The sequence below is a fragment of the Perognathus longimembris genome, chromosome 7, assembly GCF_023159225.1.
Source record: "Perognathus longimembris pacificus isolate PPM17 chromosome 7, ASM2315922v1, whole genome shotgun sequence".
In the NCBI taxonomy this organism is placed as follows: domain Eukaryota; kingdom Metazoa; phylum Chordata; class Mammalia; order Rodentia; family Heteromyidae; genus Perognathus; species Perognathus longimembris.
Window position 1 is genome coordinate 76,193,297 of NC_063167.1, and position 17,534 is coordinate 76,210,830.

A 17,534-nucleotide genomic window follows, 5' to 3' on the forward strand; every position below is an offset into this window, starting at 1 on the left:
GCTGAGCCCCAGCTCCCACATGGATTTGGATGGTTCACCCTTCACTCTGTGGACAGCGCGGCACCCCGATGTTTATAAAGACGCATCTCTGCCTCCACGTGGCGGATCGGGACAGACTTCGTTTGTAAGAACTGCAGTTATGGAAGGAACCGGAAACCGTGGCAGGTCCTTGCCGCTCGGGGCGGGGCGGAACCTCCGGGGCGCCACGGGGCCTAAGCTCCGATTCCGGCTCGGCCGTCGGCGGGGACCGGCCGGCGACTCCCCCGTGCAAAGAGGGAAGCGGGCGAAGGCTGCAGGGGCTCCGGTGCGGCCACCGCGTCCCGCTCGTCTCCAAAGCCGCCTTTTCTCCCCCTCACACCCGCGACCGCGTGCGGCAGGCCTCGGCCCCGCCCAGCCGGTCGGGGCGGTCCGCGGAGATAAAGGAAGTCCTAGCGACACGCGTCGCGCTTTGTCCCCACTCGCGGGCCCGGGAGGGCGAGGACCAGTTACCCGGGCCGGCCACCCTTCCGGGAGTTTGGCGCCCAGCTCCGCAGCCGCTCTGGGACTGAGGCGTCCCGGGAAAGCACGAGGGGCGCGTGGCCTGGTTCCAGACTCCGGACACCGGGCGGGGCCGCGGCCGGCGTGGATGGGCGGTTCCCGCCGGCGCGGGCGGGGCGCAGGGCCGCTGCCACACCCGGAAATCAGTCCGGGAGGGGGGAGCGAGACTTCCGGTGGCGCAAAGCGTGTCGGGAGCGGCTTCCAGCAACCTCTCCTCTCCGGTCTCCGGAGGGCCCGCCGTTGCCGCTGCTTCGCCTTCCACGACCAGCGTTGGGCTAAACGGTCACGGTGACCGACACTGCGATTCCCTCCGGGCTTGGCTCTGTCCGCATCCGTTCCCACGCGGCTGCCGGGGTTCTAGCGACGGCCACGGCCGACATGTTGTGAGGCGGTGGCGCGGGTGTCTGGAGGATGGTTTGGCGGCGGCGGCGGCAACGGCTGCTGGCGGCGGCGGCGGCTCGGGCTGTTTAGAGCCGAGCTCGCTGGGTGCTCGCCCGGTACCGCAGCCAGGTCGGGAGCCCTGGGCCTTGCCTTTGCCCCGGCACGGTTGAGGTCCAGCTAGGCAACCCCTCCTAGCCGCTCCGCTTTCCGAGCACCACGCTTCCCGCCCCCGACCGGGGGCCGCTGACCGAGTCCCTGCCTCCGCCTTGGCCTCTCGGAACTCGCCCCCCATTGGGTGCTCCCCGCCTTCAGCCCGCGCCTCTTTCCTGGTCTCGGCACCCTCTGGTCGGAGCGGGGGGAGGGGGGGCCCCGGGTGAGAAGTCCGGCGGAGGAGTGGACCGGAGCCGGCGGCGGGGGGGCGGGGGCGGCATCTCGAGTCTGGGCTCAGCCATACAGGAAGGTACGATGGCCTCCTCGTCTGGCAACGATGACGATCTCACTATCCCCAGAGCTGCTATAAATAAAATGATCAAAGAGACTCTCCCCAATGTCCGTGTGGCCAACGATGCCCGCGAGCTGGTGGTGAACTGCTGCACTGAATTCATTCACCTCATATCCTCCGAAGCCAATGAAATTTGCAATAAATCCGAGAAGAAGACCATCTCCCCAGAGCATGTCATACAGGGTAAGTGGTTTGGGGGGGGGATTTGGTTAAGATGGTCCAGGGAGACCGTCGCCTGTCAAAAGCCTTCGTTCCTTTTAACTGTTAAGTTCTGTTAATGAGGAAGCCACAGGGACTGGGAGACAACGACAGGTGGGGTGCCTTAAGAAAATAAGCAATGTGACATTCTTTGCACCTTTCATTCAGCGAACGCAAGTCAACTCCAAAGGTAAAAAGACGAATACCATTTACACCCAGAATTGCCTGCTTACAAGTTGAACATGAATAGTGACAGATGAGAATATTTTCCTTTTGTAGTTAACATTTAGACAGAACTTCAAGCATGAGTGGAGTCAGAGCATCCCTTCCTCACCTGACCTTTCCACCAATTTAAAGGAAAAGGTTCATGTTTTGAAAAGAACACATTAAAAAATTCTGGAGCAGGGATTGTTTGTAGCTCAGTTTCGAAGTGCTAGATTATCCTACAAGGCTAGCACTCTACCACTTGAACCACAGCATCAGCATCACTTCTGGCTTTTTCTGTTTATGTGGTACCGAGGAATGAAACCCAGGACCTCATGGATGTGAGGCAAGCACTCTAACCATTAAACCATAGTCCCCACTTGATTGCTTTTTATTGTATTTTTTTTTGGCAGGGGGGGGGCCGCGGGTGGCTTGGACTGGGGGCCTGAGCACTGTCCCTGGCTTTTTGCTCAAGGCTAGCACTCTGCCACTTGAGCCACAGCACCACTTCTGGCCGTTTTCTATATATGTGGTGCTGGGGAATCGAACCCAGGGCTTCATGTATATGAGGCAAACACTCTTGCCACTAGGCCATATTCCCAGCCCCGCTTGATTGCTTTTGAAGTTACAAAAAAAATCCATCAATTTGGGCTGGGAATATGGCCTAGTGGTAAAGTGCTCGCCTCGAAGCCCTGGGTTCAATTCCTCAGCACCACATATATAGAAAAAAACCAGAATTGGTGCTGTGGCTCAAGAGGTAGAGTGCTAGCCTTGAGCAAAAAGAAGCCAGGGACAGTGCTCAGGCCCCTGAGTCCATGCCCCAGTACTGGCAACAAAAACAAAAAACAAATAAAAATCCATCAATTTAAATCATATTGATAGGCAGGTAGTTCTATATCATTTTTATTTTTTTATTTCTTGTTTATGTTGTATCTAGGAATCAAACCCAGGACATTATGTATGCGAGGCAAACACTCTCCCACTAAGCCACATTCTCAGCCTTCTTGTTTTGTTTTGTTTTGCCAGTCCTGGGGCTTGAACTCAGGACCTGAGCACTGTCCCTGGCTTCGTTTTGCCCAAGGCTAGCACTCTGCCAACTTGAGCCACAGAGCCACTTCTGGCCTTTTCTATATATGTGGTGCTGAGGAATCGAACCTAGTGCTTCATGTATACAAGGCAAGCACTCTTGCCACTAGGCCGTATTCCCAGCCCTCTCTATCATTTTTATGTGTGTGTGTGTGCTTGTGTGTGCATGTGTGTGTGCACACGTGTGTGCTGGTCCTGGATCTTGAACTCGGGGCCTGGGTGCTGTCCTGAGCAACTGGTTCCTGGCATATTTATCACTTTTTAATATTCTGACTTTTGAGTTTGGTGCTAGTGGCTCATGCCTTAATCCTAGTACTCAGGAGGCTACGATGGAGTTTCAAAGCTAGCCTGGGCAGGAAAGGCTATAATAATACTCTTATCTCCAATTAACCACCAGAAAACCGGAAGTGGTGCCATGGCTCAAACTGGTAGAGCACTAGCCTTGAATAAAAGAACTCAGGGACAGTGTCCAGGGCCCTGATTTTAAACCCCAGGACCAAAATAATAATAATAATCTGACTTTTGCTGTTATTAAGTTGAGATTACATCTGTTCATATCGACCTTACAAAATTTTACTGTCAGTATGGACAAAAGATCAAATGATTCACCTTCATTTTTGGGGAGGAACGGGGTAGTCATGGGGCTTGAACTCTGGGCCTGGGCACTGTCCCTGAGCTCTTCAGCTCAAGACTAGTGCACTACTACTTGAACCACAGCGCCACTTCCTTCACTTTGATATTTTATGCATCCTGAAAGAAGGCTTAAAATATACCCTGTCTGGCTGGGATATATCTCAGTAAAGTACTTGCTTTGCATACAAGGATCCCTGTGTATATATTATATGTATATATCTATTTATATGTACACATATATATACATACATACACAGCCTTTTTACTACAATGAGATGTATATATTGTATATATACTCTGCCATTTCAGTACACTGGAGAAAAACTGGTAGGAAAAGTATATTTGATTTTTTTTGAGGGGAGAGTAATGGGAACAGCAGGATTTTGCTGTTAAACTCAAGCTATAGCTGGAGATGCTTCTGCCTCAGCACCCAAATGCTGGGATTACAGACATACACCACCATGCTTGGCTGCATTTTTAATCCTTAAAATTAGTATTGTTTTCTGTTTCTTTAGTGTACTGAATAGCAAGTAAAATGAAAGCCAAGTTGTCTGTTTTTCTTTTTGTGTTTTTATTTTTACATTATGTGTATGATTGCTCTCATGGGTGACAGTATTTTCCAACATAAATTACTATAATTTCCTTTTACAACTCATAAAGAAAGGAACCTTTAGTCAACATTGCCTTTTCAGTGAAAATTGCAAACGATTTCAAGGGATTTGTCTAATACATTTGTTTACAGTACACTAGTGGAGATCGTTCCAAAAATTTAATAACACATTACAGTCTGTCTTTGAGAAGAGCTTATTCTCTTCAAGGATATATTTAGATTTCTGATTGACATGACGGAATAAAAGTGCAGCTGCAGCTAGTGGTATGCTTAATAGTTCAACTTTGTTATATGTCAACTTCAGTTTAATGTATGAATCAGAAAGTTCCAGTAAAAGAACATTTACCTTTGTGTAGTGAGGGCAGTTGTTAATTTTAAAGAATCATATATTGACCTGTTAGTTATATACTTACCAAATTTTTCTTGTAACATAGTTATTGCTAACTGGATCAGAACCTTAATTTCATTCTAGTTGTAGTAGATTTTCTGCATAAGCTCATTAATAAAGATGTTGTGAGAAGTTTTACGTTTTAAAAAAAATGCTTATGTGTGGCTCAAGTGGTAGAGCACCTATTTAAAGGAATATGGGAAGTTAGTAAAATTAAGATAGATATGGCAATCTTAAAATATTTTTCAGCTGGGCACCAGTGGCTCACACCTGTAATCCTTGCTACTCTCGAGGCTGAGATCAGAGGGTCACAGTTTAAAGTCAGGCCAGGCAGGAAGACTGTGAGATTCTTTTTTTTAGTTAACCAACAAAAACTTGGAAGTGGAGTGGTGGCTCAAGTGATAGAGCTCCAGTCTTGAACAAAAAAAGCTGGAAGACAGTACCCAGGGAAGCCCTGAGATCAGGCCCAAGGACTGGCACCAAAAAAATGGGGGAAAATTTTTAAAAATCAGCATTAATTATTCAGGAACTTAGGATGTGTCCACACGGAATAATGATGTGTATTTGTTATATTTTGTTAATGTATCTTTTAAAATGGTATGTTTTTACATGCTTGAGCTTGGGCTTTTAATAATATTAATTGATTAGACTGTACTTTAGGCCATTTTATTTATTCAGTTGCTATTTGGCTTTCCTTTGTCAAAGTAAGTTAAGCATTCTGATGTAGTTTCATAAAATGCCAAGATTGCAATAATTTAATCACCAATAATATGTGGCAACATAGTTTTGGGGTTTTTTTTTTTTTACAGCTTAGGTTTTAAAAAGCCATTTTTTTCTCTTTTGAGCTTAAGATCGTATTAATCATGGGTAGCATAGAAGGAGCTTTTAGCTGTTGAAGATGTTTATTTTATTTCATTACTAGGGTTTTTTGTTTGTTTTGTTTTGTTTTTGCCAGTCCCGGGGCTTGGGACTTGGGGCCTGGGGCCTGAGCACTGTCCCTGGCTTCTTTTTGCTCAAAGCTAGCACTCTATCTCTTGAGCCACAGCGCCGCTTTTGGCTTTTTCTATATATGTGGTGCTGAGGAATAGAACCCAGGGCGTCATGCATGCTAGGCAAGCACTTTACTGCTAAGCCACATTCCCAGCCTCATTACTAGTTTTTTGTGAACACTTTCTTGAATAAGTTCTAACTTGTTCTGCAGCATTATGGAGAGAACTGACATTGAAAATCAAGAGGTGTAAGTTCTACACTGGAAATTCTTTTTTATTTCTTTTCTTTTTTTGGTGGTGTGGGGCTTAAACTCAGGGCCTGAGTGTTGTTTCTGAGCTTTTTTGTTCAAGGGTATCGTTCTACTGCTTTTTTTTTGTCAGTCCTGGTGCTTGAACTCAGGACCTCGTCACTGACCCTGCGCTTCTTTTGCCCATTTGAGCCACAGGACCACTTCCTGCTTTTTCTTTATATGATATTGAAGAATCGAACCCAGGGCTTCCTGCATGCTAGGCAAACACTCTTGTCTACTAAGCCACCTTCCCAGCCTGTGTTCTACTACTTTGAGCCACAATGCCACTCATGGTTTTCCTGATGGTTAATTGGAAATAAGAGCCTGCCTGGGTTGGCTTCAAACTGCAACCCTCTTTTTTTTGGCCAGTCATAGGGTCTGACAGCTTGGGTGCTGTCCCTGGGCTTCTTTTGCTCAAGTGTAGCACAACTTCCAGTCTTTTCTGTGACAAGTTGGAGGTAAGAGTCTCATGGACTTTCCTGCCCAGGCTATCTTCAAACCACGATCCTCAGATCTCAGCCTCTCCTGAGTAGCTAGGATTATAGCTGTGAGCTACTGGCGCTTGGCTTGGAAATTCTTCGATATTAGGCATATCTGCTAACCAAGATATCCTTCATTTATGTATAAACAATACTTGATTTTATATATTTAAGTACTAAGAATGAATCAGGACTTGAGAACCTTTCATAAAATACACTACAATAAATAGTAATTCTAGGGCTGGGAATGCGGCTTAGTGGTAGTGCTTGCCTAGCATGCCTGAAGCCCTGGGTTTGATTCCTCAGCACCACATAAACAGAAAAGGCTGGATGGGCACTGTGGCTCAAGAGGTAGAGTGCTAGCCTTGAGCAAAAAGAAGCCAGGGACAGTGCTCAGGCCCTGATTTCAAGCCCCAGGACTGGCAAACAAACAAAAAAATGTAGTTGTGTCGATTAAAAAGCTAAAGTTGGGGGTGGGAATATGGCCTATTGGTAGAGTGCTTGCCTCGTATATGTGAAGCCTTGGGTTCGATTCCTCAGCACCACATATATAGAAAAAGCCAGAAGTGGCATTGTGGCTCAAGTGGAAGAGTGCTAACTTGAGCAAAAAGAAACCAGGGACAGTGCTCAGGCTCTTAAGTCCAAGCCCCAGGACTGGCAAGAAAACAAACAACAACAAAAAGCTGAACGTCTATTATATTTAAACTTATATGGCATTGCTACTTAGCCCAGATTAAATAGGAATGTTTTATTTAGTATTTTCTTTTTGCTGCATTTTTCATATTTATGAGAATAGTTACAGAAAGTAGTGAAAGTTTGAAAAAGGTAACAGAGTTTACTTCTTTATCCAATGAGTTGTTTTAAGTTGTACTAAAACACATTAAAAAATGTCATATTCTTCTATACTCGTACTTTTGTAAAATACAATAAAAATTAATCACTGGAAAAGCAAAATGAAAAAACATAAACCAGGACCTTAATTTTTTTCTCACTAGATATCAATAATAATAGACATAAAACTACTTTAAAAACTTTTATTAAGGTTCTTAAATGCTTACCCTTGTATTTCCATTTTAACTTATCTCAAGTATTATAAGCACTAACCATTATAAGCCCATCTGGCGCAAGTCCCTGGACCACACTTTGAGTACCTTTACTCTGAAGCTAAACCACAATCTAATCTGGAAAGTGGATGTGAAGTAATTTTGAAATTAGAGGAACTGAGTGATTACAGAGAAGTTGTAATCAAAAGAAGAAAGGAGGAGTAGGATTTTATGTTACCTAAATAGCTATTCAGATACTTTTTCCAAAGGGACGTGTAATTTGCACTATATAAGCTAACACATAATCAGTAGTTTTTCTTAAAATTGATCTGTTGGTCTTGGTGGAGGTTGTGCTAGGGATAGAACCCAGGGCCTCATGAATGCTAGATAGGTGCTTTACCACTGAATGACATTTTTCTTCTGTCACCCAACTGTTACTGAATAATGCTAAGTACATGGCATTGTGGTAGAGTTTCTTCTCTGCCTTTAATAACTCACTGTTGACCTGGGAGTAGTGAAACCGTGGAGGGTGTGCTTCTCAAGGTTCTTCAAAAACCTTTACCAGGTCTGGGAATATGGCCTAGTGGTAAGAGTGCTTGCTTCATATACATGAAGCCCTGGGTTTGATTCCTCAGCACCACATATATACAAAAAGGCCTGAAGTGGCTCTGTGGCTCAAGTGGCAGAGTGCTCGCATTGAGCAAAAAGAAGCCAGGGACAGTGCTCAGGCGGAGTTCAAGCCCCAGGACTGGCCAAAAAACCAAAAAAAACAAAAAAAACCTTTACCAGGATAATGAGCTAAGAGCTACCTTGGCTACATCCTCTTAATATATTTTATGAGAACTGTATTATATTTTTCCGACAAGCAAGAAAATAGAGAATGCTGAGTTATATATTTTTGTTTTATTTTATATTTTTCTAATTTTTACTTTTTTCTGAGATTGGGTCTTAAATATCTGACTGAGGCTGGCCTTAAACTTGGCTCATCCTGTTTCAGCCTCCCGAGTGCTAGGATTATAGACTTTTACCAACATAACTTGTTGGTGTATTGAACAAAGGAAAAAATTATCTGTTCTTATTCTGCAGAAGCTAACTAGAGCCTTTGTTATCAGCCTACTTTTCCTATGCTAAATCACAAACCATTATTAACAAATATATTATAAATTCAAACATATTACAGAATTAAAAAAGATTTTTAGCACCTGGCTAATTTTTTTTTTTTTTTTTGCCAGTCCTGGGGCTTGAACCTGACTCAGGGCCTGGGCTCTGTCTCTGAACCTCTCTGTTCTCAAGGCTAGTGCCCTACCACTTGAGCCACAGTGCCACTTCTGGCTTTTTCTATTTATGTAGTACTAAGGAATCGACCCCAGGGCTTCATGATTGCTAGGAAAGCCCAATTTTTTTAATTCTTTAAGAACTTGATACTTGACATAGTAGAGTGGCAGAGAAAAGATACTTTCTTTAAAACAGGGCATCTTGTTTTTCCTAACAGGAAATGCTGTGGTATTTTAAAAAATAGAGAGTGAGACACCAGTAGCTTATGCCTGTAATCCTAGCTACTCAGGAGGCTGAGATCTGAGGATGGAAGTTCAAAGCCAGCTGGGACAGGAAAATCTGTATGACTCTTGTCTCCATTTAACCACCAAGATGCTTGAGGTGGAGCTGTGGCTCAAAGTGGTAGAGGGCTAACCTTGAGCAAAAGAGCTCAGGGACAGTGCCTAGGCCTTGAGTTTAAGCCCCATACACAACCAAACCAAAAGAGAGAGAGAGAGAGAGAGCGCCCACGTGAGAGCGAGCAGGGTGCCTGGTGGCTCACACTTGTAATCCTGGCTACTGAGACAGCTAAGAACTGAGGATCATGGTTCGACACCAGCCCAGGCATGAAAGTGTGAGACTGTTTGGTTTTTTTTTTGCCAGTTGTGGAGCTTGAACTCAGGGCCTGAGCACTATCCCTGGCTAGCACTCTACCACTTGAGCCACAGCACCACTTCTGTCTTTTTATATATGTGTGGTGCTGAGGAATCGAACCTAGGGCTTCATGTATATAAGGTAAGCACTTTACCACTAGGCCATATTCACAGCCCCTCTGTGAGACTCTCAGAAGGGGAACTGAGTCAAGTGGTAGAGCACTAGCCTTGAGCAGGGGGCAAAAAAAAGCTAAGGGACAGTGCCAAGATTCTGAGTTCAAGCCCCATTACGGGCACAAAAAAGAAAAAAATGAAGGCCTGTGCTTTGAAATGTTCCATTACTTTTAACCTATTTACAATCTAGTCTTTAAAAGGTTAATAAAGGGCTAGGAATTTGGCCTAGTGGTAAAGGGCTCGCCTCGTATACATGAAGCCCTGGGTTCGATTCCTTAGCACCACATATATAGAAAAAGACAGAAGTTGCACTGTGCCTCTAGTGATAGAGTGCTAGCCTTGAGCAAAAAGAAGCCAGGGACAGTGCTCAGGCCCTGAGTTCAAGCCCAGGACTGGCAGAAATAAATTTTAAAAAAATAATAATTAAAAAAATAAAAGGCTAATAAAGCTCTTTTGCTCTTTTCTCTTTTTCTCCTCTTCCCTGTTCCTCCTTCCCCTCTGTCTCTGTGTGCCTCCATCTTGTGCTGACTGGCAGTTTGCTCTCCCCCAATAAACTCTTTTCTGACTGAAAAAAAGAAAATCTAAAAAAACTTAGCCACCCAGACAATTGCTGTATATAACTACAAATAGATAAATATTACTAGAAAACAGCAACATGGGAGGGTGGGGGTGAAAAAGCACAAAACTTTGTGTTCTATAAGTGAAAGAAAAACTGTATCTTACTATCTTTCATTTTTTTTTAGCACTGGAAAGTTTGGGCTTTGGTTCTTACATTAGCGAAGTAAAAGAAGTTTTACAAGAATGCAAGACAGTTGCATTAAAAAGAAGAAAGGCTAGTTCCCGTTTGGAAAACCTTGGCATTCCTGAAGAAGAGTTGTTAAGACAGCAGCAGGAATTATTCGCAAAAGTAAGTAATTCATGCTGAGCACTGGTGGACTCTCCCATAATCCTAGCTATTCAAGAGGCTGAAGTCTGAGAACTGTGGTTTGAAGCCAGAATGGAGCTGTGCCTCAAGTGGGAGAGTGCTATGTTAGTCTTGAGCAAAAAAGCTCAAGGACAGTGCCCAGGCCCTGAGTTCTAGCCCCAGTACTGGCGCAAAAGAAAAAAAAAGTAACACATTTTAAATTGTTTTCATCTTAAATCTGCTCTCTTTACTTACAGAAATCATACTGGTTTTCCTAAAGCAACCTATATACCCAGAGTAAAGTCTTTTTTTTTTTTTCCCCAGTACTGGGCCTTGGACTCAGGGCCTGAGCACTGTCCCTGGCTTCTTTTTGCTCAAGGCTAGCACTCTGCCACTTGAGTCACAGCGCCACTTCGGGCCATTTTCTGTATATGTGATGCTGGGGAATCGAACCCAGGGCTTCAAGTGTACGAGGCAAGCGCTCTTGCCACTAGGCCATATCCCTAGCCCCCAGAGTAAAGTCTTTATGTAATTCCTTGATTGTAGAATCTGATACTTAGAGCTTCCCAGTTTGACACTGGTTTATGTAAAAGTAAATTAAGGAGAGCCGCTTGAAATAACTGTTGAGATTTTACTTTGATATTTTCTCAGTCAGAATGACCATTTAAAAAAAGGAAAAACTTACCTAACATCCTCAGGTTTAAAATGATGGGCTAATAAGAGTATGGAGTCACTGGGCACTGGTGGCTCACTCATTTCATCCCAACTACTCAGGAGGTTGAGATCTGAGGTTTCTAGTTTGAAGCCCAGGGGCAGGAATGTTGAAACTCTGACCTCCAATAACCACAAAAAAAAAAAAAAAAAGCAAGCCAGAAGTGGAGAAGTGGAGCTCAAGTGGTAGAGTGTTAGCTTTAGCATTGACCTCAGAAGCTCAGTGACAGCGCCCAAGCCTTGAGTTCAAGCCCTGAAACTGGCATACAAAAAAAAAAAAAAAAAGAATACTGAGTCAGATTTTATGATTAATGGCTTAAAAGAAAATAAAATAACATCTACTTTGCAGTTAAATTAGGTCTCTGCCTTTGAAGCATCCTATTCTTAAAACTTTCAAAGGGATAATAAAGCGGAGAAGGAAAAAAAAACTAACTTATTTGTTACAATTCTACAGCCTAGTCTGAAGAATTAGCACATTAGTGATATTCCTCTGTTTCAAATAAGCAGGGCAAGAGAAGGTGGCAAGGTTTTTTTGGATTTTTTTGTGGGGAGGGTGTTGAACTCAAGAGTCTCACACTTGCTAGGTATGCACTCTACCACTAAGCCACATTTTCAGCTGGTTTTGTTTTTAGTGAGGCAAGATCAGCTTAGGTTGGCTTTTTTTTTTTTCCTGGACCTGGGTCTTGAACTCAGGACCTGGGCACTGTCCCTGAGCTCTTTTGCTTAAGGGTAGAGCTCTGCAACTTTGAGCCATAATGCCACTACCTTAGGCTGGCTTCAGATTCAGGCCCAGTTAGCTTTGAATTGGAGGTCCTCCTGCCTTATTCTCCTAGTGCTAAGGTGATGGGCAAGTACCACCATGTCTGGTCCCTCTCACTCTCTTGCTAAGTTCTCTTAATTGCAAGCATTTTAGATAGAATAAAAAACCAGACTTCCAGTAAGGTACTGTAATCGCCATTAGAATTGAGAAGTATCATTTTAAGGAAACTTTTTTGCTTTGTTTTGCTTTTTGCCAGTCCTGGGGATTGAACTCAGGGCCTGAGCACTGTCCCTGGTTTCTTTTTGCTCAAGGCTAGCATTCTACCACTTGAGCCACAGCTCCCCTTCTGGCTTTCTTCTATATATGTATTGCTGAGGAATCGAACCCAGGGCTTCATGTATACGAGGGGAGCGCTTTACCACTAGGCCATGTTCTCAGCCTAAGTAAACTCTTCTAAATTAGCACCATACCTGAGCTCCATGAAGTTGTATCAATCAGGTTGGTTTGGTTTACATAAAAACATTTGAGGGGCTGGGGATATGGCCTAGTGGCAAGAGTGCTTGCCTCATACATGAAGCCCTGGGTTCAATTCCCCAGCACCACATATATAGAAAACGGCCAGAAGTGGCTCTGTGGCTCAAGTGGCAGAGTGCTAGCCTTGAGCAAAAGGAAGCCAGGGACAGTGCTCAGGCCCTGAGTCCAAGGCCCAGGACTGGCCAAAAAATAAATAAATAAATAAATAAATAAATAAATAAATAAATAAATAAATAAATAAAAATAAAAAGAAAAACATAAAAAAAACCAAAACATCTGAGTCTTTTTGGTTTTGGTTTTAATTTTTGAGACAGGATCTTGAATAACGTTACAGCCCAAGCTGGCCTGTAACTCAAAATCCCTCTCTCTCCACCTCTTAAATGCTGGGATTACATGTGTGTTCCACCACACCCCAGGAGTACTTTACTCTGGCTGCACCAGTTTGTCCAGCAGCAGAAACTGAATCCAGTTTGAATTTTCTCTAATACTTAAGGAACCTGCCTGAACCAGTCCCCTCTCCCTTAGGGGTGTGGGTACCAATCCTTGCATCCTCCTCCAAACTCAGGGCATTAATACCAGCTGATTTATGCCTTTTTATGAGGGGTATGAGTCTCAGTTCCATGTGATTCCTTTATTCTCCAGTTTTAGCATTGGTGACTGTCCCCTGTATGCCACCTCCATAATATCTTAGTAATCTCTTCATGCTTTTCCAGTTGCCTGTCACTAGCTTTATACTTGGCTGACATAAAATCATTTACATTAAATTCCTCCTTTCCATAACTAGTATAACTTTTGTCTACTTATTACATCTAGATTGATACTGGGAGTAGAAAATAGTATTCAGTTCAACTTTGAGGAAGGATGCAATTTTAGTAGGCAAAAATCAGTGAATTTCTCCAGACACCAGTCGCTCACACCTGTAATCCTATCTATTCAGGGGGCTGAGATCTGAGGATTGCAGTTTGAAGCCAGCCTGGGCAGAAAAGTTCCTAAGACTCTTGTCTCCAATAAGCCACTCAAAAACCGGAAGTGGTGCTCTGGCTCCAGTTGTAGAGCATTAGCCTGGAGCAGAAAGAAGCTCAGAGACAGCCTGTGTCCAGGCCCTGAGTTTAGGCCCCACAACTGAACCCCCCCCCCAAAAAAAAAAATCAGTAAATTTCAAGGAGAATGAGTGACTATTAGCAAGAATAGATACACCAACAACGAGAAAATGTTCTGTGTGTTTGATAATTTTCTCTTTTGTGGGGGGGGGGCAGTTGGTCATGGAGCTTGAACTCAAGGCCTCCGTGCTGTCCCTAAGCTCTTTTTGCTCAAGACTAATGATCTACCACTTTGAGCCACAGTGCCACTTCTGGTTTTCTGGTGATTAATTGGAAATAAGAGTCTTACAGACCTTCTTGCCTTAGCTGACTTTGAACCGTCATCCTCAGATCTCAGCATCCTGAGTGGCTAGGATTACAGGTGTGAGCCACCAGTGCCCAGCTGAGAAAAGTTATATTTTCTAGATTTTCTTGAAATAAAAGGTAAGTAATTGGGACTGGGAATATAGCCTAGTGGTAAGTGCTAACCTCGCATACATGAAGCCCTGGGTTCGATTCCTCAGCACCACATATATAGAAAAAGCCAGAAGTGGCGCTGTGGCTCAAGTGGTAGAGTACTAGCCTTGAACAAAAAGAAGCCAGGGACAGTGCTCAGGCCCTGAGTTCAAGCCCCAGGACTGGCAGAAAAACAAGCAACAAAAAGGTAAGTAATTATGATAAAGACTGAGAAATATTAGAGTAGCTATTACATTCAAGTACAATTCTTTTTTCCTAGTACTTAGAGCTGGAGAACTTTTACCACAGAAAAATTATATATTAAGAAATTTTCATATCAAAATTGTAATATGAGGGGACAGAAGAAAGGAAAAAAACACAAAGAGTGGATGGAAAGAAATATTGTGATTTTACTGTCAACCTTTGCAGTTCAGTTTCTTTAATTGAGCTAAAGAGTTCTTGTTTTCTTTATGTACAAAAATTGCATAGTAGTTTGGAAATATTCAAGTTTGATAATGATTAAGGATGTTAATTGGCTTAGCTTTTTTTTTGGGGGGGGGGGGCAGTCCTGGGCCTTGGACTCAGGGCCTGAGCACCTTCCCTGGCTTCTTCCCGCTCAAGGCTAGCACTCTGCCACCTGAGCCTCAGCGCCCTTCTGGCCGTTTTCCATATATGTGGTGCTGGGGAATCGAACTGAGAGCTTCATGTGTAGGAGGCAAGCACTCTTGCCACTAGGCCATATTCCCAGCCCGGCTTAGCTTATATTTAACCAGAGTATAGTTTGCTTTTATATTTTTAAAGGTTGTAATTTGCTTTTATATTTTTAATATTTAGGCTAGACAGCAACAAGCAGAATTGGCCCAACAGGAATGGCTTCAAATGCAGCAAGCAGCCCAGCAAGCCCAACTTGCTGCTGCCTCAGCCAGTGCGTCTAATCAGGCAGGATCTTCGCAAGACGAAGATGATGATGATGATATCTGAAATTCACCAGCTGAGTTTCTGTTTCCTCTATAAATGTTTTTCCTTGCACAAGAAAACAGTGAAAGAAATGCTTATCTGTAATTTTGTATGCATCTTGGTGGACTTGCCATTGGTATTCTAGCGGTGTCGGCTGTTAAGTTTCATACATTGTGTGCTATACATGTAAAAACTATCTCTTTGAACTATTGAAAATTTAAGGTTCAGTATAATATCAATTTTGAATTTTTAATGGTGTTTATGAAATTTTGGATAGCAATCTGCCCTTTCTTTGATCAATAAACAGTGTTAACAGAAAACTTCAAGTTTATAAAATATAGTGAAATTTATACAAAAACTCTTAATCTGCATTTACATTTCCTCTGCCATTTTAACCAAACTAAAATTGGGAATTTTAAATTAGGTGTGGTGTGGTGTGGTGTATGGGATCAGGTTGATGAAAAAAGGAGTTCATTTCTGTAGTGTCTAAATTTTTAAATAATGAGTATATGTGCAGGCAGTAAGAATATGCTCAGATAAATATACTTATTTAGACAAACCTCAAAAGAAGACATTCAGCTTGGAAGGGAGTGACTTCAGTAGTAGTTAACATAAATTTGGTGAGTTTTATTTTTTATTTTGTTTTTTTGTGTGTGTGGAGGTAAAAGCTAGTTCTATTTTGGTATACTTTATCTTGAGCTACACTATGATATTTCAGAAACTGCTCAATTTTGAGGACTGTCAGGATTCTTACTATTTCACTCCAGTTCAATACTTAATAGTATTACTTGCTTACTTAGTCCATCTGTGTTTATATTCTTCAAGTATATAGGTGGGACTTTGAAACAATTGCTTGGGTTCCGTTGGTTTAACTGAAATTCATGAATATTCAGACCTTTGATAGGGATAAGATATGAAAGCTAATGAGAAAGAAGGTATGTTTGTTTTTTTAATTTAATTTGTAGTTGTAGTTTACCTAGTGTTTGTTTTTAGTACTACCTTTACATTTTCTTGACTAGATGACCTAGATGTCCAACGCTACCTTTTGACATGGCATTATTTTCTCCATCCTAATTGAATAATAGCTTTAAAAAGTTTGCTTTTTTGTAAGAAAGTGTGTCATAATGGATCAGCTCTATGTGAAACTTAAGTAGTTTCAAGCTGCTCCTTAAAGGAAGAAGCTTTAATTTGGTGTCAATAATAAAGTTTGGTAGTAATTGTTATAGGAATCCAGTGTATTGCAGAAATGGCATATTATTTGTATGTTGGAACAGAAAGGAAAAGCCACTTAAGATAATATGAAGTAATTAAATCCTATGTCAGTTGCCAAGTCATTTAAATTTCTATATTCACCAAGTCCAGAAATAGATTCTAGCTGCCAGGATTCCAATTTTAATTGGAGAGCAAGTAAGTAAAGTTTGTAAGTATTAGATTTCTTAATGATCACATTTTATAGTTTTAGACAAAGGGAAATATTGTTACACATTTGTCAAATATGTTTCCCCTACATGATAAAAAGGTTAATAATTTTGCTGAATATTTTAAGTTGAAGTTGCTTTGAGTTACTTCCTGGGTATCAATTCCATGAAGTGTGTTTGGACAAGATAAAAGGAATTATTTTTTAAAAGTTTTAAGTACCAAAGGTAGTCTAGTCTAGCAAAAATAGTAAGTTATTATGTGTTGGCTTTTCTAATTTGTACTGTAACATCCTTCTACTTTCTATTTTAAGTGTATCTATTTCTCAAGAAAACAACTTAGATATTTTTCCATACTTCTTTCTTTCTGATGCAGATTCAGGTTAATTAATATTTTACTGCATCTGATAATGTATTATATGTTTAAAAGTCTAGTGACTTTTCATTTTGACATTCTTGTGATTTCATATGCTGTATTCTTCAAGCAATAAAATTCTGATGTGTTTTATAAAATGTTCTTATATTTACTTATATAGAAAGATTCCTATCATTATTTTTACTACTTTTGAGTATGTTTTGATCATTTAGTATGTACTAGCCTCTTTTCTCCTTTGTTTAGTGTTATTTCAGAAAATGTCGTTTTCTGTGTGTGTGTGTGTGTGTGTGTGTGTGTGTGTGTAATTTATAATTCCAAAGCCAATGCATAACAGCTTGGTAAGCAACAGTTTATTTTTAGGTTTTAAAATCACAATTATGTCTTACCAATCATCACAACTTTAGTCTAGCTTTGTGGGTTTTTTTTTTTTTGTTTTTTGGGTTTTTTTTTTGGCAGTCCTGGGGCTTGAACTCAGGCCCTAAGCACTGTCCCTGGCTTCTTTTTGCTCAAGGCTAGCACTCTACCACTTACTTGAGCCACAGCGCCACTTCCGGCCTTTTCTGTATATGTGGTGCTGAGGAATAGAACCCAGGGCTTCATGTCTACGAGGCAAGCACTTTACCACTAGGCCATATTCCCAGCCTCAGAACATTAGTCTTTTGAAGAGAAAAGCAGAATCTGTAGGTGTTTTTTGTTATTGTTTTATTTTGTCATGGGGCAGTGCTGTCCCTGAGCTCTTCAGAGGCTCAAGGCTAATGCTCTACTACTTCGAACCACAGCACCACTTCAGTTTTCTGGTGGTTAATTGGAGATGAGTCTAATGGACTTTGCTGCCCAGGCTGGCTTTGAACCGTGATCCTCAGATCTCAGCCTCCTGAGTAGCTAGGATTATAGGTATAAGCTACCACCAACGCCTGATAA

General features: G+C 42.2%; 1 protein-coding gene across 1 annotated transcript; it reads left to right on the plus strand.

The window, feature by feature from the left end:
• Positions 1–693: 693 nt before the first annotated feature.
• Positions 694–16,758, plus strand: Dr1 (down-regulator of transcription 1). Its single transcript, XM_048351987.1, has 3 exons — positions 694–1,603; positions 10,165–10,328; positions 14,700–16,758. The coding sequence occupies exons 1-3, from the start codon at positions 1,384–1,386 to the stop codon at positions 14,844–14,846; spliced, it is 531 nt and encodes a 176-aa protein (XP_048207944.1). The 5' UTR covers positions 694–1,383; the 3' UTR covers positions 14,847–16,758.
• Positions 16,759–17,534: the final 776 nt, after the last annotated feature.